The 27,258-nt window shown below is 40.8% G+C and overlaps 1 protein-coding gene across 1 annotated transcript in view; it reads right to left on the reverse strand.

Moving 5' to 3' along the window:
- Positions 1-254: 254 nt before the first annotated feature.
- LOC126473575 (uncharacterized) overlaps positions 255-27,258 on the reverse strand; it is a 168,770-nt gene continuing 141,766 nt past the window's right edge. The window contains exons 2-4 of the mRNA XM_050100717.1: positions 11,441-11,573; positions 3,249-3,378; positions 255-2,895 (exon numbers count right to left, since the gene is read on the reverse strand). Coding sequence (XP_049956674.1) covers positions 2,810-2,895; positions 3,249-3,378; positions 11,441-11,573 — 349 coding nt within the window. The 3' untranslated portion in view covers positions 255-2,809. The remainder of the gene's footprint in view (positions 2,896-3,248; positions 3,379-11,440; positions 11,574-27,258) is intronic.

Consider the following 27,258-nt stretch of genomic DNA (forward strand, 5'->3'; position numbering starts at 1 on the left):
ATATTTACATACCATAACTATTATCAATATAACATGCTAGCATTGCAGGAATGTAAATGCACTGCCCTACAGTGAAAATGGTTAAAGAATTATGTTTAATTGTTTAATGAAATGCTATAAATACATAACGTCACATTGTTACCTCATATAATTCTAGTGCACATTATTTGTGGAAACTAAAAATTACTAACTAAAATGAGGCAACTCTCTCTCTCTCTCTCTCTCTCTCTCTCTCTCTCTCTCTCTCTCTGCTAAAAGAAATTGAACAAATGTATCATTTCATGTGGCTTTTAATCACAAAAATTTACAGTTGTATTTAAATCACATAAGTAAATTGTACTTTTCTTGTCATTGAGCTGTCATATAAAAGGAAATCTACAAATCTGTTGACCACTGTGTCAAATATATTTGTAATTGATAAAAAAATATTCCAATTCACATGCAACATAAATGGTACGTCTCTTCTTCACAAGAGAAACTTACATTAAAGAAATGGATTCTGAACTTTATCTGAATGTCAGTTACTTCAAATTATTAATTAATAATTGTTTATTTCTTATTGTTTGTCATATAATCATAGTTCGATGCTACATGTATCTATGTGCGAACTGAACTAATGCTGATACGACCACTTTAAAACCTCACCAATGGGACATATAATTTAAAAAAAAAAAAACTAGCAAACTAAAATATACAAATGAAGTGGATCCATTTTTTGCTTTTTGTTATACACTATAATCTATTTGCTATTGGCAGGGAATAACTGCAATAAAAATAATGAAAATGAAGACTTTTGTTGCCGCTTGTTTCTAAGTTCTTCCATTCCATAGCAATTTGAAAGTTGACTACAGTAGTTTCTAATACTTAGTTACATTATCACCAATTACAGTAGCCTATATTGTTCAGAAGCAATATACTGTTTTGTACCATAAACACTAATTGAAGTTTATTATATCAGTACTAATTACCTATTGATATACAGGATCTTATTCTATCCCATGTGCTGCCAATACACACACTGCATCACATGCTAAATAACTAAATGAAAAACAAATAAGCAGTGCAGCAATTCTTAAATAACTGCTTTAAAGGTGAACAAAGGGGAATGTGCCAATAGATGGGATAGTTACCACAGCTGTATGAATGCACATGTATTAGCTCCCCTGCATGTATCTCAGGCATACCAACCAATCCAGTGTTTTATTGCTATACTTGTTGTGTTGGCATTAACCCTCATATTAACTGGAAAATGTTTTTTCATAATTACAATATAGCTTTTTCCTACTATTGCAATAAGAATATACTGAGTACAACTAATTAGCTTTATTGGTAAGAAATTCTAATTAGTTGTTAACGTAACATGCAAAAGCAATTTATATTAGCTGTTTTTCTATGGTATAGTAACCCATCATTGTTTTTGGTTCATTTGTTAACTAATGTGAACCTCATAACGACCAGATTGCTTATTTACAATTATAAAACAAAATGAGTGGATGAAATAATTTACTAGATCACTGCAAAATGATGGAAAAAAGAGATGCTGGTTTTTAACTTTCTATAAGTTATGCATGCACTGTGGTATGGACTCCACCATAAAAGTGTTTAAATTTGTCAAATGCGGCACAATTTTGAATAAATATACTTAATATCTTAATAGTAAGAGATTAGAATTAAATCAAGAGGCACTAGTCCATACACATTGTTGAGTATATAAAATATGTAATATACAACAATAAATGCCTTTAAAATGATAACAGAGAAAGCACATATAATAGTAGTTACGGCAGCACCTCTAATATTACAATTAAACTTCTATGAAAGAAATTTTCATTACAAGTGTTTTAAGTAAATGTATAATTATTTAACGAAACAGTTGTTCACATAAAAGGCATAGATACTAATGATAATTTGGTAATACTTTCAACTATTGTGCACAGATGTCACAGAGTCTTACAAAATCATATCAACTGTAAACGGATACATGGCTAGTCTCCATTGGTGTAAATAGATCAAGAAATTTAGAGACAGAATGATGAAATATGGAAGACAGAAAACTTGAAATCTTTGGCTTGTAGAATTTTTCTTATATGTATTTAACTAGGAAGACAGAGACTGTTTTCAGTTGCTGCATAAGTTATACTAACAAACAAAAAACTTGATACAGCATCTCTTTTGCGCTATGTAACTTTCATAGAGAAAGCTGAAACGGACTTTTCATGTCTTGTGCATAATCCATTGGTACTTTCCCATTATACAGCATTATATTGAGAAGAATAAATAATGAAAGAGCATGTGAAGAAGAATGACATCATCACTCCACACTTTCAGAATCTCTCCATTTATGATACGAAAGTGACAATGGTTTGTACAAACTGTTGAAGACTTCAGAATTCTTTTGGAGAAGCTAAAACTATGGTTATACACATGACTAGGATAGTATGTAAAGTCTATAATATAAAAATAATTCTCTTTTATGTAATAAATATATCTTTGTGCTAGCTTAGTAATGTACAAATATATGTAAATTTAAATGAAATAATTGTGCCTGCTGTACAAAAGGACTAGAAACAATTTGTGGTATAAATCAGAAGCAGAATAATCACTTTCTAATATTCATAACAGCCTAAGTGTCGCTGATGGCAATTTGATGGGACTTTGGTTTGGCTTTTGGGTAATGGTGATTAGTATAGCTATTGTCATCAAACTAATTAAAATTACTGCTGAAATTTCATCATAACAATGTGAATTCCTGAGGTTAAAAGCTACTTTTGTACTGTCATACAATTTTCTTGCACGTCTTCTGCTGTATCTAACCATATTCGGAACTGACTGTAAGACTCATTTCTCCATCGTCTATATGGGTATCGTGGTACCACTGCCGTGTGTCCAGGAGAACTGAAAATGCATCAAGCAAATTAGAACAATAATAATGTATTTAAGATCCATATATCTTCAATAACAAGGTTTCTATTATTTTCTGTTGCATTAGTTTTAGAGATTTACTTTCCGAAATTATGTATTATACAATAATGTTGTCCTGGTGAGAAGAATAAGATCAAACAGTGATAGCAGTCACAGTGTTTTGAAGTATGAAAAGAGTTGCACCAATATTTCATACTTACTAAGGAACATACCACACATTTGTTATGCCCTTTCAGAAGAAGATTTGCTTATTCTGTGTTATTGTTTGGCGACTATCCTTTTCAAGTTTTGTTTAATACTAAATGAAGTGTGTAATTTTTACGTACCTATATCCCCTGGTTCAACACGGAAGCTAACTGGTGAACAAACATCATCACACTCTGGTGGCGGTAACAATTTCCATGTCTTGTGCCCTTTAATTTGGGCCTGCCACATCAGGCGGCTTACGTAGTCAATCTGTGAAAAGAAATAAATGTAAAGTTTTGTTCTTATTGATGAATGTGATAACTGCTTTTGCCACTGTTAAAATTGGCCTTCTGTCACTATTAAAATTGGCCATGTCAGAGTAATTGGATTTATTGGTTCATCTGCCTCCAATATGTAGAAAAAGTAAGATACGTTTTTGTTTTGATAGGATTTTTATACCACCAAAAATTCTACTTGCTTCTTAATGGTTTACCAAAGACAAGGTAGTAACTACATTTCACCTTCTGTGAAAGTAAAAAATTAAGACTGTTACTTCTGTCAACACACAAAGGGTTTATTTGAAGATACACAGATTAGATTAGACATACTTTTCGTTTTGGAATAAAAATCAGTCATCAGTTGCATAATAATGCAACATGTCATAAAACACCAATACATAAACATATTTACAAAAATAAAGGTAGGTATGCTAAGATCCCTTCCACAGATTACATAATAGTGCAAAACAATTTGAATTTTACAGGAGACACTTGATAGTCACAACCAATAAGTGTTGAGTGTAGCACTGGTCGACAGTCTGAAGACTACTCAAAGGAGTCACTGCCGATTAAAAATAGCTCACCAGTGCATGAACGAAGGTGTCTGAGGGCTCGAGGAATGGCCACCAATTCAGTAGGGTTCATAGTTTATTGCATCTTGCATGCATATACGCAAATCCAGTTTCTCTGTCGACCTTAGAGCCATCAGTGTACCCCACATCTGAGCCTGAAAATGTATGAAGGATGTCCAGGAACAAGCGATGAAAATCTATTGCATCTATTGAGTGTTTTGGTCCAAAGGAGAGGCTGAGGCAGATCGAGGATGGTATACACACCATGGGAGCACATGCAGTTTCTCCCTGACAAGAGTCAACACTGGGGAAAGATGAAGTTTTAGAGCAGAGACTCTACATCTGAATTGTGATTGTGACTTCAGAGCTTGGCCTTTGTTGTCTGAGGTAGATCTCCCTACCAGGAAGAGGGATACAGTACTTTGGATGCTCAGGAGAGCAGCGAATGTGTACTACATAGTTGAACAGCAGTTGGTGTCTGATCTGTAGGGGAAGGATACCAGCTTTCACATGTAGGCTGTTCACAGGGCTGGACTGAATAGCACTTGTCACAAATTTGATCCCACAGTGGTGTATTGAGTCCTGCATACACAGTACAAAATACGATGCTGAGCCATACCCAGGCTTCCATAATCAAGACACAACAGGATCAGAGCTTTATAGAGCCATAAAAGTGCGGAGCAGTTTGCACCCCAGTTGGTGTTACTGAGACAGTGAAGAGTATTAAGGCGTGACCAACATAATTGCTACAAGACGAGGAAGCCATATCAACAAGATATCAAAGACCAATCCCCCCCCCCCCAAAAAGGGGGGGGGGGAACCACCACACTGAACATTTGGTCTGATCGGAGGTGGACAATGCGATGGCAGCAGAAGTGCATGACTTGTCTTGGTGATGAGAAACTAGTTACTATGGGTGGGAGCCCAGGACTGCACCTTTTGTGTGGAGCCCTGCAGTTGGCATTTGGCAACACCCACAGCTGAGTAGTAGTAGTAGTAGTAGTAGTAGTAGTAGTAGTAGTAGTAGATGTAAAAATCTCAGCATACAGGGAAGATTTCAATAGATCCCACTGCTGAACTAGATCATTGACAGCCACTAGGGAAAGGGCACACTCAATACAGAGACTTGTGGGACACCATTCTCTTGTAGATGGGGGTTAATGTGGGAAGCACCAACCTGAACCCAGGAAAGACAGTGAGACGAGGAATCCTGTCCAAAAATTTGGAGTGGGCCCTCGGAGATCTCACTAATGTAGTGTAGTGTGGACAAGGTGACACACTGTGACGTCATCAACCCTATGTGAATCAAAGCAGACAGCAATAATCTGTTCACACAGGGCAAAAGCTGACTAAATAGTGAACGCCAACCACACCAAATTGACAGCAGTAGAATGGTCTTGGCAAAACGGCCCCGAGATGGAGCCAAAAGACCCCAAAGCTCAAGGTACCAACACAGCTGCTGGCTCACCTTATGACTGACCAATCTGGTGAGAACGTTAGTGAGGCTAAGTGGGTGACAGCTGTCTATCCCAAGGGTGTGTGTATACCAGTACTCTGACAATAATTCTTTCTCACCACTGCGACAGGAACTCATCCTCGCTCCAGAGACGGAATGGCAAGGAAGTAACATTCACAATCCACTGGCAAGTACACTCATGTTCAGAAAAAAACATGAACACCTTGAACGACTAGAGACAGGATGTTCATGTTCACAAGACATGTACATCAGTATGTTCTGTGTAAATGGCCAGCAGGTTCCGAGGTCAACATTGATATTGCACTGAGGAATTCATATTCACTGAGTGGAGCATTGTAAGGTGCCAGATTACGTTTAGTAAATGGTTAAGGAAGTTGCTCTACCTGCTGTTTGAAGAAACAAAATGCAGACCGATAATTCTCAGACACAGATGCTCAAGCATAATGAAAATAAGACTGGTCGGCAACAGCAGACTGGTTGGCAACAGTGTCTGGGTCAGTGTAGACATCAGCGTTCACAGATATAACAGGTACACTCATGGGGTACCGGTGTTCATATTGGTGTCAAATCTTCACCCAGCCTGCGAAGGAGGGCTACGTTTGGTCCAATGGTAGCAACGTACTGCTCCCAGCATTCTCGTTTCTGTCTTTTATGAGATGGTGGATTTGGGCAGGGAACCATTTAAAGGCATTGAGGATGAGGTGCTCCATTGACAGATGTCATTTAGGGTATTTGGGAGCCCACCTGTGATCTCTAATGGCCATGGAAATTTCTGATGTCCGCCAATGTAGTCTGTTCTGACAGAGGGATACCAAGGAAGAGGGGATTGCTGAGTCAGCTGCAGTTGCGCTCTGGACAACTGCATCGATACCTCCATGTGCCGGGGTGCAAAGGGTGACAGCAATGGTGAATGAGTGGGCAATGAGGTGTGTGATGCCAAGGGAACCACTGGAAAATGATCACTGTCGCAAACGTCATTATGGAGTCTCCAATGGACAGTGGGAGAAGACCTGGGCTGCCAATGGGAAGGTCCATGGCCAAATAAGATCCAATGTCATCTTTAAGTGTGTGGATACTCCACTATTCAAGAGGCAAAGATCAAGCTCTGTGAGCAAGTTTACTGCAGCCAGTAGTCTTAGTTTCACCTAATATTAGGAAGGGTGGGAGGAGCTAAGAAAACGGTGCAGACAATTTACTCTGGGACATGTCATTGTCAGGAGAGAGGTACACATTACAGATGGTAAATTTCGGAGATGACTTCACATGACTTGCCACAGCCTCCAAATTCGTGTTGAGTGACACGTGTTTGCTGTAGACAGAGCACAAAACGTATGTGCAAACACCACCTGACGCTCTTTCATAGTCAGTGCACTTCTTAAAATAGCCGCAGAGGGTAGAGGTCTGCAGTGCTGGAAATGAAGTTCCCTGCAGGGCGGTGCAACAAATTCAGATCAGCCAAGTGGCAGAAAAAACTGCCACAATTGCAGTGGAGGATCACACTACCAGTATCCTGTGGGGGTGTGAAGGGACCAAGGAGGCAGGTCACACTTCAGTGCCGCCTGCTGCCACTGCTTGTGAAGATACAGTATCAATACCCAATCATTCCAAAGCAGGGTGTGTGGGGTGAGAAATGTTCTGGGGTGATATGGGCCACTAGGAATGCTGCCTTGGATACAGAGGTGGAACATGTGGGGTCTGGCGGCACAAGACCCATCAGAATCTCTCTCTTCTTAGAAGACTACTCATTGTCCTTAGAGGATTGAGATTTCTGCAAGGGCTTGTCTGCCCCAGGTTCTGGGACAGAGGAGGAACACGAAGTCCTACAACCTGCATCCCTGTTTCTTAAGCCACCAGCTGGCACCTGGTTCCACGTTAGCAGAGACCTGGGAAGGGAGCATCCCAAACGACCTCTTCCTGGTAAAGGGTGATGGAGGAGAGTGTTGCTTCTCTGGCTGGGGTTGGGGACATCGGGACTGATGTCCTTAGTGGATGGTGTGTCTATGCTCCAAAAGGGGGTGTGGAGGAAGCCTTAGATGGAAGACCCCAAACCATCAGGGGAGTGGGTGAAGTCAGGTGGCCGCGAGGGTTAGGCGTAGACGACACGGAGGGCGATGACACAGTCACAAGGTTGTTGTCACAGTAGCTTGTGTCATTGTCGTACATGTAGGATGTAGGCGATCTTATTTCTTCTTGATCTCTAGATATGTGAGGTGTCATAGATCTCGTATTCCTGGATTTTCTTTTTGCATCTGAAAATGCTGCAGTCTGGTGAACTCGAGTAATGTTGCTCCCCACCATTGACACAGATGGGGGGCACAAGGAACATCCATGTGCAAACTGACAGTCACAATCTCTACAGACTGTGCTGGCAATGCAACGTGAATTCATGTGTCCAGAGTGTATGCATTTTTAGCACCACTCGGTAGAAGGAATATATAGCTTGATATCACTATGACACACAATCACGTTAATCTTCTCAAGCAACGAGTCACCTTCAAAGGCCAAGATGAAAGTTCTAGAATGCACTCTGTTGTCTTGTCATCCCCACTGAACGCAATGAACAAAATGCACACATTGTCGCTACAAATTAGCACACAACTCATCAGTCTGTAAAAGATCTCTGTCAAAAATGACACCCCTCTACCATATTAAGACTTTGATAGCTTCGTAGTGACAGGAATATCACCCAGCTTGCTGCAGGCAAGCAGTAACAGTGAAGGAGTGGTCAGGGAGGCCGTTTTAACACTGGAACTGCTGATATTTGGACATGCCTAGAACCGCAGCTTGGTGACTAATGATCCGCGTATCTTTCCCTTTTGGTATCTTGTGTTGGTAGGTTATTGTTACTACTAATGAATGTATTCTTTGAAGTGCTGTAAATTTTATTATGAAATGAACAAAAATAAAGTAGCTTTTCATCATTTACTATTGTAAAAAACTTACACACATTTGTTGAGTGCTTTTTACTGGCTACCATCCCATAATGAGCACAAATAACAGTTTTTTTATGTACATTTGATGTAGATAGTTTTCTTATGCATATGACACTTCACAAATGATTTGCTTCCTTCACAGTTAGACTTTACAAATCAATGTATTCACTTTTCTTGTCTACCTGGAATGTCTTCAGGTGTGACAGAGGCCTAGTCTTCCTTGTTGCTGCGTGGCTCAGCAAGCTCCTCCCCCAGCTGCAGTATGAAGTCTCTGCGCTTCAACTTTTTCTCATTTAGAGCTATTGTACAATACCCAGCTAAATACAGCAAGTTTTAAAATGTGTGAACAGGCCAATGTCTCGATGGTGCTTTGACAGAGTACTTGCGAGCAATTTGGTTGATCACGTCCACCCCATATTTAGAGCTGTTATAAAATTTAACTGTATCTGGCTTCTTTTTCAAACCACCTTCAGTTTTAAGATAAGGATACGTAGTGCTGAAAATCAACACATTCTAGTTGCTCTTTCCCTAGTAAACTGCCAGTGTGGTATCATTCTTCTTCAACAAGACTGTGCTGTATAACACCTCCTTTGCTTTCTTGATGCAGACTGGAATTTCCCTGTGAGATTAATTTATGGTACCCACTAAACTTGTAGGATTTGCTTTCGAGGTTTAAGAGAGAGCCAAGGAGATGAAAAAATTGCCACATGTGACATTTCTTCTTTTGTTGAGGTAAGGTTGCATCAATTTTTTTCACAACAAAATTGACAATACACTCATCACTTGGCCTAGTGTCATCCTTTTCTAGATACCAGAAAGCATTCACAATATATTTGGAGTCTTTATCTACTTATGTCTAACACTTTTGCCAATCTTTTGAGGTCATGAACTGTGTGGATCTGCAATTTCACTTTCAAGGAATAAGCTGTTCGTCGATTGTTTGGACCTGGTATGTAGCTACCTTGTGTGTTCACAATGGACTACTACCACATTTCTGATAACAATGCAAACTTGTCTTCTTTCAGTTGATCTGATCTTGTGGATCTAATGTCAAATCTGAGATAATGCGTTATCTCTCTGAATGTCATGAGCCATTGTTGACTACACAAAATTATTTCCCCGCTTCACCACAATGTGTGTAGTTCTAAGCTCTTCACTCCTATAGCACCACAGACATACAGTATAGTTATAAAAGCTTCCAGTTCTTCAACATTAATAGTCCAATCATCTGAACCCAATACTTGAAGTGCTTCAATCTCAGTTCATTTTACAATGTGTTTCAAAATTTTGTCTTATCATTCATGTTTCGTTTTGCATGCAGAGATGGTCCTGCACGCCTTTGGAAACATTCTGTTGCTGATATCTGCCAGCTGAACAGTCACCTATAACTTTCACTTTCTAGGTTGCTCCATATGGTGCTACAATATCTCTACCTGAAGGAAACTGAAACAGTCGACAACCTTGGTCATTTCATAGTCCACAATGCCTGTGGCCGTGAGTTGACCTAATCTTTTTGGCAGCTGTTCCTGTAATAGTAGAAATTAATATTACAACACTTATTGGTATTCAATATATTGTCGAATACTAGAAGAAGAAACACACCTTCATAAATATAATGTACGACTTACAAAAACTCGAGAAAGCAACAAAATATAAACCCGTCTTGCAATTGAAATATGTTTCAATACAGCACATACAAAAACAATAATTATTATAGAAATAAACACATAAACATGCACATCCTTTCCTCATCAATATTCAGTTGCACATCTTGAGGAATAACATCATCTTCTGATGAAAAATCTGGAACTACAGGTGGTGGTAATTCTCCCTCAGATTCATGATCCAAAATCTCATTTAGCACATTTATAATGTCCTCTTATGTTCATAGACGTTTGGCCATAATAAATTTACACAGTTAGAATGCACTACTAAAACCACATTTCATGAAACAAAGCACAAGCTGCGCAATACCTGCTTTCCCTCTCCTCCCCGGCTGGGAAACTGCAATGTCGTTAGGTAGTGAGATAAAAGGGAGTTTGCAATTGTTGACCAAACACCATCTAATAATAGGCATGAAGCTACATGAAAAACTTGATTATTATAGCAGCTGCAGAAGAGGGGTTGGAACTGATACATCCGCAGTTCTACGTGAATCTTCATATTTCTCTTTTAAGGTTTCCCCATAAAATATAAAATGAAGTATTATCACTCACTAACTACCTTATTCTATCAAAAGTCACAGAAATTTGGTGATCTATGCAATAATGTAAAAGAGTGACAAACGAAAGAACTGAGAAGTGGGTTGCAAGTGACCCAGTAGCAGTTCTAGTGTTAAGCTGAACAGAGCCACTTTTCATTTTTGAAATTGCAGCCACTTACTTCCCCAAGACCTATCCTCCAGATATTTAATGAGGAACAAAGGCTTTGCAGTCAAAAAGTAATCTCTGTCTGTCCTAGAACAAACTAGGTATTGGGGGAGTATTTCTCACCTTGTCTCTGAGCCCTATTTTGGGGCCATACCTCTCCACAACGTAACATATCTTAATTTCAGAAGAAACTGCTGGGGCTGTGTGGCCACCAGCAGAGGAAAATTTAATTTGCTTCATGCTAATCTTCTGCCATGGTACCACCCACTCAAAATGGGGGCTCTCTCCATGGGCACCACCTACATTCCTTAGCTTGCACGGGAAGTTTCCAGTTCAGGCACCAACTGTGTGATCCCTGCATGGTCAGCGGCCTACAACCAGACAGGTACGTGGTGAGACAGCATACCACCAAGTTTCTTGACATTCCACCCACACAACGTGCTCCACTTTGATGACTACTTCACAGCCTATGCCATCTAGATTCTTCCCACGAACGTCATGTTTTCTGAATTGCACATGTGGGAACTCTTCCTACAACATACTCTTCATTCCCATAACCTCAACTAAACATTTGATTTTATCACTTATATGCCCTTTTCAATCAGTTGCCATTAATGAATACACAAAAAATTGGAAAGCATCAACAGCTAGGAACATTGTCAAAAATACTGCATATCTTTTAGTAAAAAAAGAAAATTCTTACATGCATGACAGCTCCCTGTTGGTAGCCGATGAAGATGTAGTCAGTGCGAGAGTGTTCAGCATCCTCTGGCAGGAAGTCTGGCTTATCATAGTACTGATGCAGTACGTCCAAAACTTCTGGATGGCAGTTACTCCTGAAATAAAATTTATCACGTTTTTATTTCTCCACATTAATTTGATAGCAATTTGGGAATACATGAATATTTAATCCCAGGAGGTGTTATGCATGCAGAGCACTATCTGCTCTACTTTTATTTTTGTAGGGGCAGGTTATTTGCCAGAAAATTAAATTCTATCTTCAGTCCACTACTTCAAGTTACTATCTTCAGTCCAATACTTAAAGTTACTATCTTCAGTTGCTGTTAATCTATAGTACAATTTGGAACAATTATATGTGTTATGTAAAATGAGATATAATTAATATTGTTTTCTACTGTACAGTATTTATATTGATTATAAGAAGCCCCCAAGCATTTTGATTATTTACAAAACAAGTGGATAAAAATATGCACTTAATTTAATATTGAGTTTCTGAAGATTTTTAATTTCTTATCTCTGTGGGCAACTTGTCAAGAACATTATTTTGCATCCAAAATAGGGTTGCAAAGCAGTGCACGTGAATATTATTTGTAGTTTGTTGTGTATACGACATTTAATTTGAGATTAACTTTTCTTATTTTAGTCAAAATTAAATATCCTGGCATATTTAGGAAAATACTTTTTCGAAGGACCCTCGGAAATACTTTAAATTAATATGTAACATTCTCTGTGATTTTGTAAAAAATAGAACATCAAATCAAAGCTACCTTACATACTAATCTACAGATACTTTTTGCTACTGTGAAATGCAAGGAGTGACAATATCTGAAGAATAAGCTAAACATCTACAGTCAAAACATGCATTTGTTGTCTTATCTGCTGTCACAGTGCTTTTGAATAATGATACTGTACATGACTGCTTACAAATGTTCAGATCCACCAGCCAAGCAATGAGACTATGATTTTGTTTAGTGGTGAGCTATGTAATTTTGCCAATATTTTTGTCCTTTTTTTGGCCATAGGGTTAAATTTACCAAGTGAAGTGATGCAGTGGTTAACTCCAGGAAGCCTATTCTATAGGAGCTGGGTTTAAAATCACAGACCTCCCATCCAGATAGATTTCTCATTGTTAGGTATGGTAACATGAGGTGAACATCACCAGTGTTCATTAGGAAGACAATGAGGTATTACCTTTACCACCACCTTTTTCTGTTCACTGTGAACACAACATGGGAAGTTCTGGAAGATACTGTGAGGAAGTAATCTGTTTCTTCCCTTATTTCAGAATTTTAACAGTTAGTCTTTGTGTAAAGCGCAGTTTATTTACTTATAATGTAACCCACTGGAGATAGATGAGGGTTTTTTTTATTTTTTTTTTTAGAAAATGCTTTCTAATTGAGCACCCAAACCAATAACAAATTGCTTTTCAGTCAACCCCCGTCCTCGTGGTAACGATACCAAACAGACAACCTACACCCAAGAATTGGCCAGACAATGGTTATGTGGGGACGAATCATATTTCCTTATAGGTCTTCCACAGAAATTCAGCATGGTGCCAGTCTCTGCTACAGTGAGTCATGCCACTTTACAACATTCCAGAAGGAGGCTTTTATTTTAATTGTTTTTTAAAGATTTCTTGAAGCCTTCAAGCTACCATTCTTTTTATTTCCTGTACGATTGTACAATTTTGGCCTTAGGCATTTTTCAAGTAGTTTATGGATGATTTTTTAACAGCAGATTATGTCATATACAGCGTTGCTAATATGACATGTTAAGCTCATAAAATAATTCAAGGTGTTCATGCTATTTTAGGAGCACGTTACTTTCCACTTTATTTGTTTGACACTGTAATTGATTCCAATGATTGAGCAGCAATGGCGCAGTCATCCAATATTGGCTCTGTCTATGTGCACTGCAATACCTTTGGCTAATTATCAGCTGTCATTGTTTGTGCCAAACATTCATCATTTGCAGATCTTTGATTTTATGATTATTTGATTTCCTACTGAAGAAATACATCATCAATTGCCAGCTGCAGTCAGTTTTCATTTGTACATTATGTGATCAAAAGTACCCGGACACCCCCAAAAACATATGTTTTTCATATTACGTGCATTGTGCTGCCACCTACTGCCAGGTACTCCATATCAGCGACAGCAGTAGTCATTAGACATCATGAGAGGAGAATGGGGCACTCCGCGAAATTCACAGACTTCGAACGTGGTCAGGTGATTGGGTGTCACTTGTAACATACGTCTATATGTGAGATTTTCACACTCCTACACTTCCATAGGTCCTCTGTTTCTGATGTGATAGTGAAGTGGAAACATGAAGGGACATATACAGCACAAAAGAGTACAGAGCGACCTCATCTGTTAACTGACAAAGACTGCCGACAGTTGAAGAGGGTTGTAATGTGTAATATGCAGACATCTCTCCAGACCATTACACAGGAATTCCAAACTGCATCAGGAACCACTGCAGGTGCTATGACAGTTAGGCAGGAGGTGAGAAAACTTTGATTTCATGGTTGAGCGGCTGCTCATAAGCCACACACCATGCTGGTAAATGCCAAATGACACCATGATTGGTGCAAGGAGCATAAACGTTGGATGATTGCACAGTGGAAAAACGTTGTGTGGAGTGACGAATCATGGTACACAATGTGACGATCCACACCTGATTGAACATATGCCTGTGAGAGTGGAAGCTGTCATCAAGGCTAAGGGTGGGCCAACACCATATTGAATTCCAGCATTACCAATGGAGGGCACCACAAACTCTCGAGTCATTTTCAGCCAGGAATCCAAATACTTTTGCTCACATACTGTATTTATCAAAAATAATAATGATCCTACCACAATTGTCTAACCAAAGTTTGTGCCTTGTCTCTTAAGGCTAGAAAATCCATAAAACACTAAACAAAATTATGTTTTTTTTTAAATTCAGTAGTTTTGTGCGACTCACCATCAGGCAACTCTTGGGGTCTCTTTTGCTTCAGGTAAACCTGTCATCAATTATTAATAATTTTTGCACTTGCTATAGGGCTGCTCAGAATAGTTACAAACTTCCCATCCAACTCTTTTTTTCAATGCTGAATTTGTAAGTTATCCTTTACTGGAAGCTACAGCATTAACATACAAACTATATTTTTCAGTGTACTAACACATATTGAATTACTAATGCCCTGTTCATTACTGACAGTATGTACTTTACATGTGACTGTGAAATCTAAATATTCTCAATATCTTATAATCTCAACAAAGCAATAATTATAACCAAGTTTTTATTGCTCTAATTATAGCTATGATGTAATTTATGCCATTAGGAGCCACTTTATGATCTTTTCATGTCTGCTTTGTGTTACACTGAAACTCAGTTGAGAAGATCTGAATATGGCCCTTAATGGTTGAAACGAGTAATCACTTAAGCTTCATCACAACTGTGGCTGTAATAAATAATCGGTTTTAACCTTATAAGCAATTGCTGTATCTATCTGTACACACACAGCCTTCCCATGTAAAACAATAATTCATAGTCATTACTATTTTCTGTGATTTAGCTCATGACTTGCAAATGATCCATTCATCTACATCTACATGGATACTCTGCAAATCACATTTTAGTGCCTGGCAGAGGGTTCATCAAACCACCTTCATAATTCTTTATTATTCCAGTCTCATATAGCGCACAGAAAGAATGAGCTCCTATATCTTTTTGTACAAGCTCTGATTTCCCTTATTTTATCATGGTGATCATTTCTCCCTATGTAGGCCGGTGTCAACAAAATAATTTTGGATTTGGAGGAGAAAGTTGGTGATTGGAATCTCGTGAGAAGATTCCGCCACAATGAAAAACACCTTCGTTTTTATGATGTCCACTCCAAATTCTATATCATTTCAGTGGCATTCTCTCCCCTATTTTGCGACAATACAAAATGCGCTGCCCTTCTTTGAACTTTTTCGATGTACTCTATCAATCGTATCTGGTAAGGATCCCACACCGCCCAGCAGTATTCTAAAAGAGGACGGACAAGCATAGTGTAGGCAGTCTGCTTTCACTTTAAAATCGGCTTATTTCCTCTGCCTGACTAAAATGGATAGCTTTTTTCCTAAGTGGTTAGTAGTAATTTTAGTAAAAAATATACAAACTGGCCACATGGCAAATGCTGTGGCGACGCAGTAAAGCTAAAGGTTTTTGTAATATGCATATAAGTGCAAAAAGAGGAGATACATTATAGAATAGAAGACCCAACACTCATATGATATTGTGTACAACACAGGCAAGCTGAATACCAATGTGAATGTGTTGTTAAGCAGAATTAGGTCCAGGAATGCAGAGTAGCACAAGAGGAAGTACAGAGTCTCATGTACAAGTAGTTATAGGAGAAGAAGAACAAAATATGAAGGACAAAGAAATTATTGCAAAGGAAAAGAGACAGATTATGAAGCAGGTGTATGACCATCAGTTAGGTGTACACTAAGAGATGCACAGAATGTTTGACTGCATGCAGAAGTATAATACATGGAAAGGTATGAAAAAAACTTTGAAGAATATATCAGAAATGTGATGTGTCAGGGGAACAATCTTGTGAAAAGTAAAACCAAGATGTCATTTGCAATTATAGACACAGCAAATGAAGTATTTCAGAAGTGTAATATATGGATATAGTTGGTCCATTAGATATCCCAGTAGTGACGCCATCAACTGACGAGTTCAATATAAACAAGTTCAATCAGATAATAAGAACACTATATATGTCTAATGTTTTTGTCTCCTATCTCGTCTTTGTCTTATGTACTGTGTATTCCCTATGTTGACACGTGTGTTTTGAGTTGTGGAAATATTTAGGTTACAATTTGTGGCAACAGTACAAATATCTTACCCTGCCAACTCACAGTCACGGACAAATACACGGATATGTCCTGACATTTGAAGATGATTTAATTAAGTTTATGGTAGTGATACCAAACATATGTTAAGATGCCGAGACAGTGGCACAAAATTTTGTGGAAGAGATTGTACGGAGATGTTGGATTCCTTCAGTATCACTAACCAACCAAGGATTGAACTGTTTGAGTGAAGTATGTAAACTATTACAATTAAAGAAGATACAGGAGACAGTTTTTCATCCACAGACAAACTGAGCACTAGAAAGCACTCACAGGACATTGGTAGAGTATCTGTCACACTTTACAAATGAGGATCATAGCAACTGGGATTATTGGGTAGCATACAATACTTTTGTGTTCAGTGCTGCACCATATAGTAGTACTGGATACAATCCAATTGAACGTATGTTCAGGAGAACGGTGACCATACCAAGAGTTTTACAGAAAGACAGTTACAACAGTTGGATAAAACTATGATGAATGCAACTACAAACTCAGAATGTGGATGCAAGAACCTTCCAAGTAGTGCACGAGAAAATTAAAGGGACAAGGGAACTAAGTAAGGTATTACAATAGGGTAAAGAATCTGAGATCATGGAAGCTATGTGAGAAAGCTGTTCAGACTGTCAAAGGAGTAAATTTCCACAGTTCGAATAACGTTCTCTGGATTAAATCATACAGAAAATTTAGTTGCCACTAATAAGCAGCGGCTAAAAAATGGGACAAACAAGTCAGAACAATTCATGGCATACTTCTTGAACACAACAGATACAGGGCTAAAAAGAAGAGCTGTAATCATTATGAACAATAAATTGATGATACAGTTAAATACTTTGTTTAACAAATTAAGTACACAGTGTTATTAGCTAGTAATTGGCATAGCATGTGCTTAAAATCAGATATTAGCACCACAAATTGTGAATCTTGTTCAAATTGACAAATACATAAGGTTAACTGAGGACAGTTTAAGAAATACTTACATAAGGGGGCAATGAAATAAAAACAAGACACAAAAAAAGTAAAATGTGTTTATTATTTCAAAGGTAATTGCCGTAACTGTTAATATATTTATCTCACTGTGACACTAGATGGTCAATGCCTTTATGCAAAAATTTTTGCAATTTCCTACAGAACCATGATTGTGCCAAGGTGTGTGAATCAAATCACACCAATGAATGTCTTTATCCAGGGCTCCAAAAAACATGGAAATCTCATTGGGAGAGATCAGGACTGTATGGAGAATGTGTAAGGGTTTCCCAATGAAACTACTTCAGGACAGTTGAAACAACAGGCATGCTAGCTCTGTGGCACGCACAGCGGTATGTGAACATGCCGTAAAAAGTGAAGCGCACCATTACGCCAAGACGCCAGAGATGTTGACAAACGGCATCATTCTGTTGCACGCTAATGCACACTCACATGCTGTCAACGCTGTTTCAACAACACTGCAGAAGTTTCGCTGGGTTCAAATGGCTCTGAGCACTATGGGACTTAACATCTGAGGTCATCAGTCCCCTAGAACTTAGAACTACTTGAACCTCACTAACCTAAGGACATCACACACATCCATGCCCAAGGCAGGATTCGAACCTGCGACCGTAGCGGTCGCACGGTTCCAGACTGAAGCGCCTAGAACCGCTCGGCCACAGTTTCGCTGGGAGAAGCTCTTACACATCCTTCATACAGCCTCGATTTCTCCCCAAATTTCCATAGTTTTGGATCCCTGAAGGGAGAGATTCGTGGCTGTCAATTTGCTTCGGACGAAGAGGTGTATGTCTGGCTATGATCATGGTTTTGTAGACAGCCTCACACATTTTTCCATGAAGGCAGTGACTGTCTTATCTGAAGTGTGGTACATATGTTGACAGTTAAGACAACTACTTTTGAAATAATGAACTGGCCAGTTTTCACCCCCGTCTCGTTTTCATAAAACCTTTGCTGTGTTGCATTGTTTAAGTCTAGGACTTTCTAAATGGGCTAACTGCTCCTGTTATTCGTCTAGAGGTAAAACATGCGATTTCTTCGCTCAGAAACACAAACGACCACAAATTGTGGCTCAAAACACACAGTTTCATGGGTACTTTTATGTAATGTGTGTCTGAGTAGGGCAAAATGTGTTAGCAAAATGTCGTAGCGTAAAAACTGAAATTTGGCACAATTCACTCTGAGTTCTCTCGCAATGGTGGTATAGTCTGCACGAGACATCTACACTCGCACTGTGCAACTATCTGATATCTTGCCCCCAATCTATGGCATTGCCGCCGAGTTGACTCTGTACTGTTTACATGACACGTGTTAATCGCAAAAGGTATCTTGACAATGAAAAACTTTCACGTGGAAATACAACTTTAAGGTAAAGCTACTGTAAGACACCTCTTCCAGTAAGCTCATATATACAGTACCTGGTTGAATTTCAACATACTTGCTAGTCTGATAACAATCTTCAACTTTCCTAAGCTGTGAATGGAATAACAAGATTTTAGATGTTAAGGAACAGCACACCAATTGCGTAAAAAAACAATTTTTAATGCAGTTAGCTAGGCATACAATCTTGCAGCAGCTCTTCCGTTGCAAACAGCTTTGCTGTATGCAAGCAACATATCGGTCACTTCCGCAGCTGTATAATGGTGCATGTCGTACTGCTGTCAACAGCGTTACTGCACTGGCAGTCCACACAAGATCTGCAGTAGGATGCACACGAAGGCTGTGTGGAGGAATGTAGCGCTTGTGTAGGGATGTTGTTAGACACAGGTCGTCCATCCGCAGTACACAGATGGCTAAATAGTTAATTCTTGCCGTACTCAGGTAACAGAACGAAACTGAACAAATCATCACAACGGTTCGATCTCAGACTTCGATGCTCTTCGGCGCCCAACTCATGCGTTTCCGGATATGAAACCCTCCATGAAAATCGATCAGTTGGCCTTCCCGCACAATATACTAAGCGCTGACGTTTTTTTGGGACACCATGTATATGTAAAATTAATATATACAATTTAGTTACGGTCACTACCATTGTTAGTCAAAAGACTATACGCCATCTCACTGTAGCACACTGGTATATCTTTCAACAGCCGCCACTGCGTACAGACCTTCGAAAAAGTGGAGTATCGTGCGGTAATTCGATTTCTGCACTTGAAAGGGAAGAACGCTACAACAATTCAGGCTGAGTTGATGGAAGCGTTCGGCATCAAAGCGCCGTCATATGACGGAGGAGTTAGGTGGCGATAATGCTTGAAGTATGAGCAAACAAAGCTGAATGACTAAGAACCATGATGCAGATCATATTTCTGTGAAGAAGCGAGGATCTCGATACATGTGACGCCCTTGTGCTCGAAAACGACGTATCAAAATCGGGCCGATAGTGTAAAATGTGAAAATAAATCATGGATCAGTTTTTAACTGCATGACATTTCGAACATGAGAAAAGTCTCTGCCCACGGTGTTCCGCGACAGCTCGCACTCATTCAAACACTCGCCAAATCGAGGCAGTAGCGGAAATGTTGCAATTGTGTCAGGCCAGTCGGGAGAACTGGGTGCATCACTAAAACCACAAGGTTTAACCAGCATCTAGCTAGGTAATGTTTTTTGGGACTGTCAAGCTGCGGTGCACGACGTCACAGGAGATGATGATAATTTCGTGTGGCTCAATGTTCTGGTGCAAGTCGTTCAATTGGACACCACTTCGGCGACTTGTGTGTTAGTAACCCATTCCAGTTATCCAACTGGGGGACCGGGACCAACAGTTTAACGTGTAATCTGAACCACGTGTTGTTTCTGGCGACTGCTCACAGCATTGAGAGGTGAAAAGATAGGTTAAAACGAAGGCTGAATAATCCGTGGTCCAAGCGCGATCCCGCGACTTCTCGGTTCCCAGGCACGCGCTTTATCACTAAACCCACAGGCCCGACATGCGGTGTCAAGACCAAGCTGTCCTGGTTAGTGTTCCTAGCTCATTCTGCACAGGACTCCAGCACAAATGCAGCCTCTTTGGGCTATAAAAATATTTGCCCCCTCCCCCACCCCATCTCCTCTCCGACGTCATTCTGACATGCTACCCCTAAACAAATTAAGTATGTCTACATGTGGCGTCCCATGGTATACTATTGCTCAATATAGATATCTATACATCAACGTAAACTCTAGTGGACGGAAGTAAATGACTATAAGTGGTTTTCGCCCACCTGTGCATAGGACATTGATGGTCTCCTATCCCCGCTAGTTCCAAAGAATATTTGTTTTAAAGCCAGTATAACAAGACATGTTTCATACGAGGCAGTTCAGAGAGTAACTGTACTGTGACCATAATGGGCTCGGATTTTTTGTGGGTTGGCAACACTGTGTCGTAGAGGCGGTGGTGGAGGGGCCCTGACAAGAGCGAGCATCGGTGGAACACCTTAGTAGGTGAACTCCTGTTATAGAGTTCAGTAGCGTGAAATATGTCGGTAAGAAATCTCGCAAAGTGCGAGTCATGTGCCGTTATCCGCTTCCTACTAGAAGGCGGAATAACAGCTACTGAAATTTTATCGCGAATCTAACCGGTTTACTATGAATGGTTATGGACAGAGCGAGTGGGGCTAAGTAGTGTAGGGAGATCAGTGAAGGCAGAACAAATGTTCATGACGAAAAGAGACATGGAAGACCTTCCATTTTCACAGAGGAGTTGCTGCGAAAATACGAGGAAACTGTTCGTGAAGGCTGCCGATTGCCAGTGGATGAAATTCTTGTGATGTTTCATCAACTCTCCAGAACTTTCATACACGGGACTCTCAGAAATTATGGGATACCGGAAACTCTGAGAAAGATAGGTCCCGGAACAGCTAGCAGAGCAAGTACAAGAAAAATCGGGCCAGTAGCGCGAACGCCAGCGATTTAAATTGTAAGGTGAAAATTTTCTGAGCTCTGCTATCTACATCTACATCTACATCCATACTCTGCAAGCCACCTGACGGTGTGTGGCGGAGGGTACCTTGAGTACCTCTATCGGTTCTCCCTTCTATTCCAGTCTCGTATTGTTCGTGGAAAGAAGGATTGTCGGTATGCCTCTGTGTGGGCTCTAATCTCTCTGATTTTATCTTCATGGTCTCTTCGCGAGATATACGTAGGAGGGAGCAATATACTGCTTGACTCTTCGGTGAAGGTATGTTCTCGAAACTTCGACAAAAGCCTGTACCGAGCTACTGAGCGTCTCGTCTGCAGAGCCTTCCACTGGAGTTTACCTATCATCTCCGTAACGCTTTCGCGATTACTAAATGATCCTGTAACGAAGCGCGCTGCTCTCCGTTGGATCTTCTCTATCTCTTCTATCAACCCTATCTGGTACGGATCCCACACTGCTGAGCAGTATTCAAGCAGTGGGCGAACAAGCGTACTGTAACCTACTTCCTTTGTTTTCGGATTGCATTTCCTTAGGATTCTTCCAATGAATCTCAGTTTGGCATCTGCTTTACCGACGATCAACATTATATGGTCATTCCATTTTAAATCACTCCTAATGCGTACTCCCAGATAATTTATGGTATTAACTGCTTCCAGTTGCTGACCTGCTATATTGTAGCTAAATGATAAAGGATCTATCTTTCTGTGTATTCGCAGCACATTACACTTGTCTACATTGAGATTCAATTGCCATTCCCTGCACCATGCGTCAATTCGCTGCAGATTCTCCTGCATTTCAGTACAATTTTCCATTGTTACAACCTCTCGATACACCACAGCATCATCTGCAAAAAGCCTCAGTGAACTTCCGATGTCATCCACCAGGTCATTTATGTATATTGTGAATAGCAACGGTCCTATGACACTCCCCTGCGGCACACCTGAAATCACTCTTACTTCGGAAGACTTCTCTCCATTGAGAATGACATGCTGCGTCCTGTTATCTAGGAACTCCTCAATCCAATCACACAATTGGTCTAATAGTCCATATGCTCTTACTTTGTTCATTAAACGACTGTGGGGAACTGTATCGAACGCCTTGCGGAAGTCAAGAAACACGGCATCTACCTGTGAACCCGTGTCTATGGCCCTCTGAGTCTCGTGGACGAATAGCGCGAGCTGGGTTTCACATGACCGTCTTTTTCGAAACCCATGCTGATTCCTACAGAGTAGATTTCTAGTCTCCAGGAAAGTCATTATACTCGAACACAATACGTGTTCCAAAATTCTACAACTGATCGACGTTAGAGATATAGGTCTATAGTTCTGCACATCTGTTCGACGTCCCTTCTTGAAAACGGGGATGACCTGTGCCCTTTTCCAATACTTTGGAACGCTACGCTCTTCTAGAGACCTACGGTACACCGCTGCAAGAAGGGGGGCAAGTTCCTTCGCGTACTCTGTGTAAAATTGAACTGGTATCCCATCAGGTCCAGAGGCCTTTCCTCTTTTGAGCGATTTTAATTGTTTCTCTATCCCTCTGTCAGGTCCAGAGGCCTTTCCTCTTTTGAGCGATTTTAATTGTTTCTCTATCCCTCTGTCGTCTATTTCGATGTCTACCATTTTGTCATCTGTGCGACAATCTATAGAAGGAACTACAGTGGAATCTTCCTCTGTGAAACAACTTTGGAAAAAGACATTTAGTATTTCGGCCTTTAGTCTGTCATCCTGTGTTTCAATACCATTTTGGTCACAGAGTGTCTGGACATTTTTTTTGATCCACCTACCGCTTTGACATAAGACCAAAATTTCTTAGGATTTTCTGCCAAGTCAGTACATAGAACTTTACTTTCGAATTCATTGAACGCCTCTCGCATAGCCCTCCTCACACTACATTTCGCTTCGCGTAATTTTTGTTTGTCTGCAAGGCTTTGGCTATGTTTATGTTTGCTGTGAAGTTCCCTTTGCTTCCGCAGCAGTTTTCTAACTCGGTTGTTGTACCACGGTGGCTCTTTTCCATCTCTTACGATCTTGCTTGGCACATACTCATCTAACGCATTATGTACGACGGTTTTGAACTTTGTCCACTGATCCTCAACACTATCTGTACTTGAGACAAAACTTTTGTGTTGAGCCAACAGGTACTCTGAAATCTGCTTTTTGTCACTTTTTCTAAACAGAAAAATCTTCCTACCCTTTTTAACATTCCTATTTACGGCTGAAATCATCAATGCCGTAACCGCTTTATGATCGCTGATTCCCTGTTCTGCGTTAACTTTTTCAAATAGTTCGGGTCTGTTTGTCACCAGAAGGTCTAATATGTTATCGCCACGAGTCGGTTCTCTGTTTAACTGCTCAAGGTAGTTTTCAGATAAAGCACTTAAAAAAATTTCACTGGATTCTTTGTCCCTGCCACCCGTTATGAACGTCTGAGTCTCCCAGTCTATATCCGGCAAATTAAAATCTCCACCCAGAACTATAACATGGTGGGGAAATCTACTCGAAATATTTTCCAAATTATCCTTCAGGTGCTCAGCCACAACAGCTGCTGAGCCAGGGGGCCTATAGAGACATCCAGTTACCATGTCTGAGCCTGCTTTAACCGTGACGTTCACCCAAATCATTTCACATTTCGGATCTCCAATCTGAGTTTAGGATTTCATTACTGTTTACGTCTGGTTTCAGCCAACTTTCTGTCCCTAGTACTATATGGGCGTTGTGACGTTTATTAATGAGAGCAGTTCTGGGACCTTTCTGTAGACGCTCCTGCAGTTTACTATTAGCACATTAATATTGTTATTCCCTGTTGCATTTTGCCTACTCCTACCTTGCCGCGTCTCAGGAGGCGTCTTGTCGGGCCTAGGGAGGGGATTCTCTAACCTAAAAAACCCCCATGTGCACTCCACACGTACTCCGCTACCCTTGTAGCCGCTTCCGGCGTGTAGTGCACGCCTGACCTATTCAGGGGGACCCTACATTTCTCCACCCGATAGCGGAGGTCGAGAAATTTGCACCCCAGATCTCCGCAGAATCGTCTGAGCCTCTGGTTTAAGCCCTCCACTCGGCTCCAAACCAGAGGACCGCGATCGGTTCTGGGAACGATACTACAAATAGTTAGCTCTGATTTCACCCCGCGAGAGAGGCTTTCCGCCTTCACCAATTCCGCCAACCGCCTGTACGAACTGAGGATGACCTCTGAACCCAGACGGCAGGAGTAATTGGTGCCGACATGAGCAACAATTTGTAGTCGGGTGCACCCAGTGCTCTCTATCGCCGCCGGTAGGGCCTCCTCCACATCTCGGATGAGACCCCCCGGCAAGCAGACAGAGTGAACACTGGCCCTCTTCCCCGACCTTCCCGCTATTTCCCTAAGGGGCTCCATCACCCGCCTAACGTTGGAGCTCCCAATAACTAATAAACCCCTCCCCCCGTGTGCTTGCTCGGACCTTGCTGAAGGAGCAGCCACATGTCCACTCACAGGCAGAGCGGGCGATGCCACACGGCCAGCCTCCACATTGACCCTCCGCCTCGTGCGTCGCGAACGCCGCTGAACCCGCCACTCCCCTTGGGGAGAGGGTGGCCCAACCGCGCCCAGTACCCGTGAAGATGTCTCGACAGCAGGGACAGTGGGTGAAGCATGTAACACCTGGGGTGTACCTTGCGACGCACCAGACTCCCCACTGCCGCTACACTCCGAGGCAGCAGCCTGAAGACGGCTGACCGCGGCCATCAACACGCTCAGCCGTTCGCGAACAGTGGCCAGCTCCTCCTGCGTCCGTACACAGCAGTCACACATCCTATCCATCCTAAGGAATCAATTTACTGAAGAGAGTTAATCAACCTTTAACTAGACTGCTAATTCACTAAAGGCGGCTGTTTATTCACTAAACTGTGGTTGCTAGCCACTTCTTGTAGAAAACAACGAAAATAGCACTACCTGTCTCTGGACTGTATTGAAAACAAACACTAGCACTACTGGCACTATGGTTGACTAAAGGGACTCTCTCTGCCTGTATTCAAAACAAACACGAAATCTATGGAACACTATTAATAGCACCCGACAATTAAAGCTTCCTAAAAGCAAATACACACGGAAGAAGAAGTGACAAGTAAGAAAAATACAGTTAATACTTAAATTAAGGTAGCTCGCTGCACAGCAGACGTGAAGCAGACGGCAGTTACGACGACACTGACTCTACACTGACTGGAGATTAAACGTAGGTGGCTCATTATACGACTGAGACGGAAAAACAGTCGCCACAGGGCACCAGACCAATTTCCCAGCTGCCAAGAAATTCAAAACCACAATTTCGGGTTTATTTATTTATCGTGTCATATATATATATATATATATATATATATATATATATATATATATATATATAATTTTACACAAAAGAAGACAAAAAATTGGACACTTCAAGTGCATTTGGTTTAGCTCCCATAAGGTCTTGCATGGTGCAGGTGGTTGGTGATGAGGAACACTGATGGAAATGGTTGTTAGTTTGCTCAGCGCCACACTGGCAAAGAGCTGCGTCCAAAGACAAACCCCAAATCCGCAGATTGATCTTGCATCTCGTTGTGTTTGATCGTAATCTACTGAGAGACCTCCATCCGAATGTCCATGAGGAAGCTCTTCCCTTGGAGCCATCCATTCTCCCAAATACCGACATTTCTCCCGCCGTCGCGAGATCTTTGCCGCATGTGGATTCTCGACGAGAGCCTCAGTAGCTGTCAAGAAACTCTTTGTTGATTTCAGCCAAGGATGTGCGGGCTGCCGACCATATAGTGGATAGGCTTCATTAGTTGTGGCCTTTTTTTCATATCACGCAGCTACCTCACGTCTGATTTCAGGAGGAGCTATGCCAGCGAGGCAATAGAATTTGTCCACAGGAGTAGGTCTTAAGCAACCCGTGATAATCCGGCAAGACTCATTTACAGCCGCATCTACGTTCCTCGCATGACTGGACTTGTACCATACCGAACATGCATATCCAGCAGTGGAATAACATAGAGCAAGCGCGCTTGGGCGCACAGTGCATCGATTAGCACCCCATGATGTACCTGTCAATTTTTGCTCTATGTTATTTCTGGCTGCCACTTTCTGTTTGGTGTTTGGGCAATGCTTTTTATATGTTAGCGCGCGATCCAGAGTTACTCCATGACATTTGGGAGTAGGATTATGTTCGAGTACGAAGCCTCCCCAGGATATATTTAAGGATCTATTTCCCTGTTTATACTTCAGGTGGAAAGCGCAGGTCTGAGTCTTGGCAGGATTAGGATCAAGATAATAGTATCTTATCTCCTCCTTTCTCTCTTGAAGAACTGAATTCAGCCCTGAATAAATGTAAATTGGGAAAAGCAGCAGGATTGGATGTCATTGGAGCGGAACAAATCAAGACTTTTGGTCCTGCTACAATGCTTTGATTACTGGAGTTTATGAACAACTGTATTCGAGAATGCAAGATCCCTGAAGTACGGCGAAAGGCAAGAGTAATTGCCATACCGAAACCAGGGAAGGATAGGAAAGATCCCAAAAATTATAGACCTATCTCCTTACTCTGTCACCTCTACAAAATACTGGAGAGGCTCATTCTTCTGAGAATGATTAGAAAGGTGGAGTCTCTTCTAACACCACAGCAAGCAGGTTTCAGAGAAGGGAAAAGTTGCACGTCTCAAATATTAAACTTAACACAACATATCGAAGATGGGTATGAGAAATGGCTCATTGCAGGTGCTGTCTTTATCGGTCTATCCGCGGCTTACGATACGATCAACCATCGGCTCCTTCTGAATAAAGTTTATGATACAACTATAGACTTCACACTCATGTGCGATATTAGAAACCTTCTCCAGAACCGCAGACTTTTTGTGGAATTTCAGGGTAAGAAAAGTAGATGGAGAACTCAGAAAAATGGGCTACCACAAGGCAGCATGCTTCCGTCGCTATTATTCAACATCTATACCAACGATCAACCTATCCCTGAAGGAACTCTAAGCTTTATTCATG

This window comes from Schistocerca serialis, chromosome 4, assembly GCF_023864345.2.
Source record: "Schistocerca serialis cubense isolate TAMUIC-IGC-003099 chromosome 4, iqSchSeri2.2, whole genome shotgun sequence".
Classification (NCBI taxonomy): Eukaryota; Metazoa; Arthropoda; class Insecta; order Orthoptera; family Acrididae; genus Schistocerca; species Schistocerca serialis.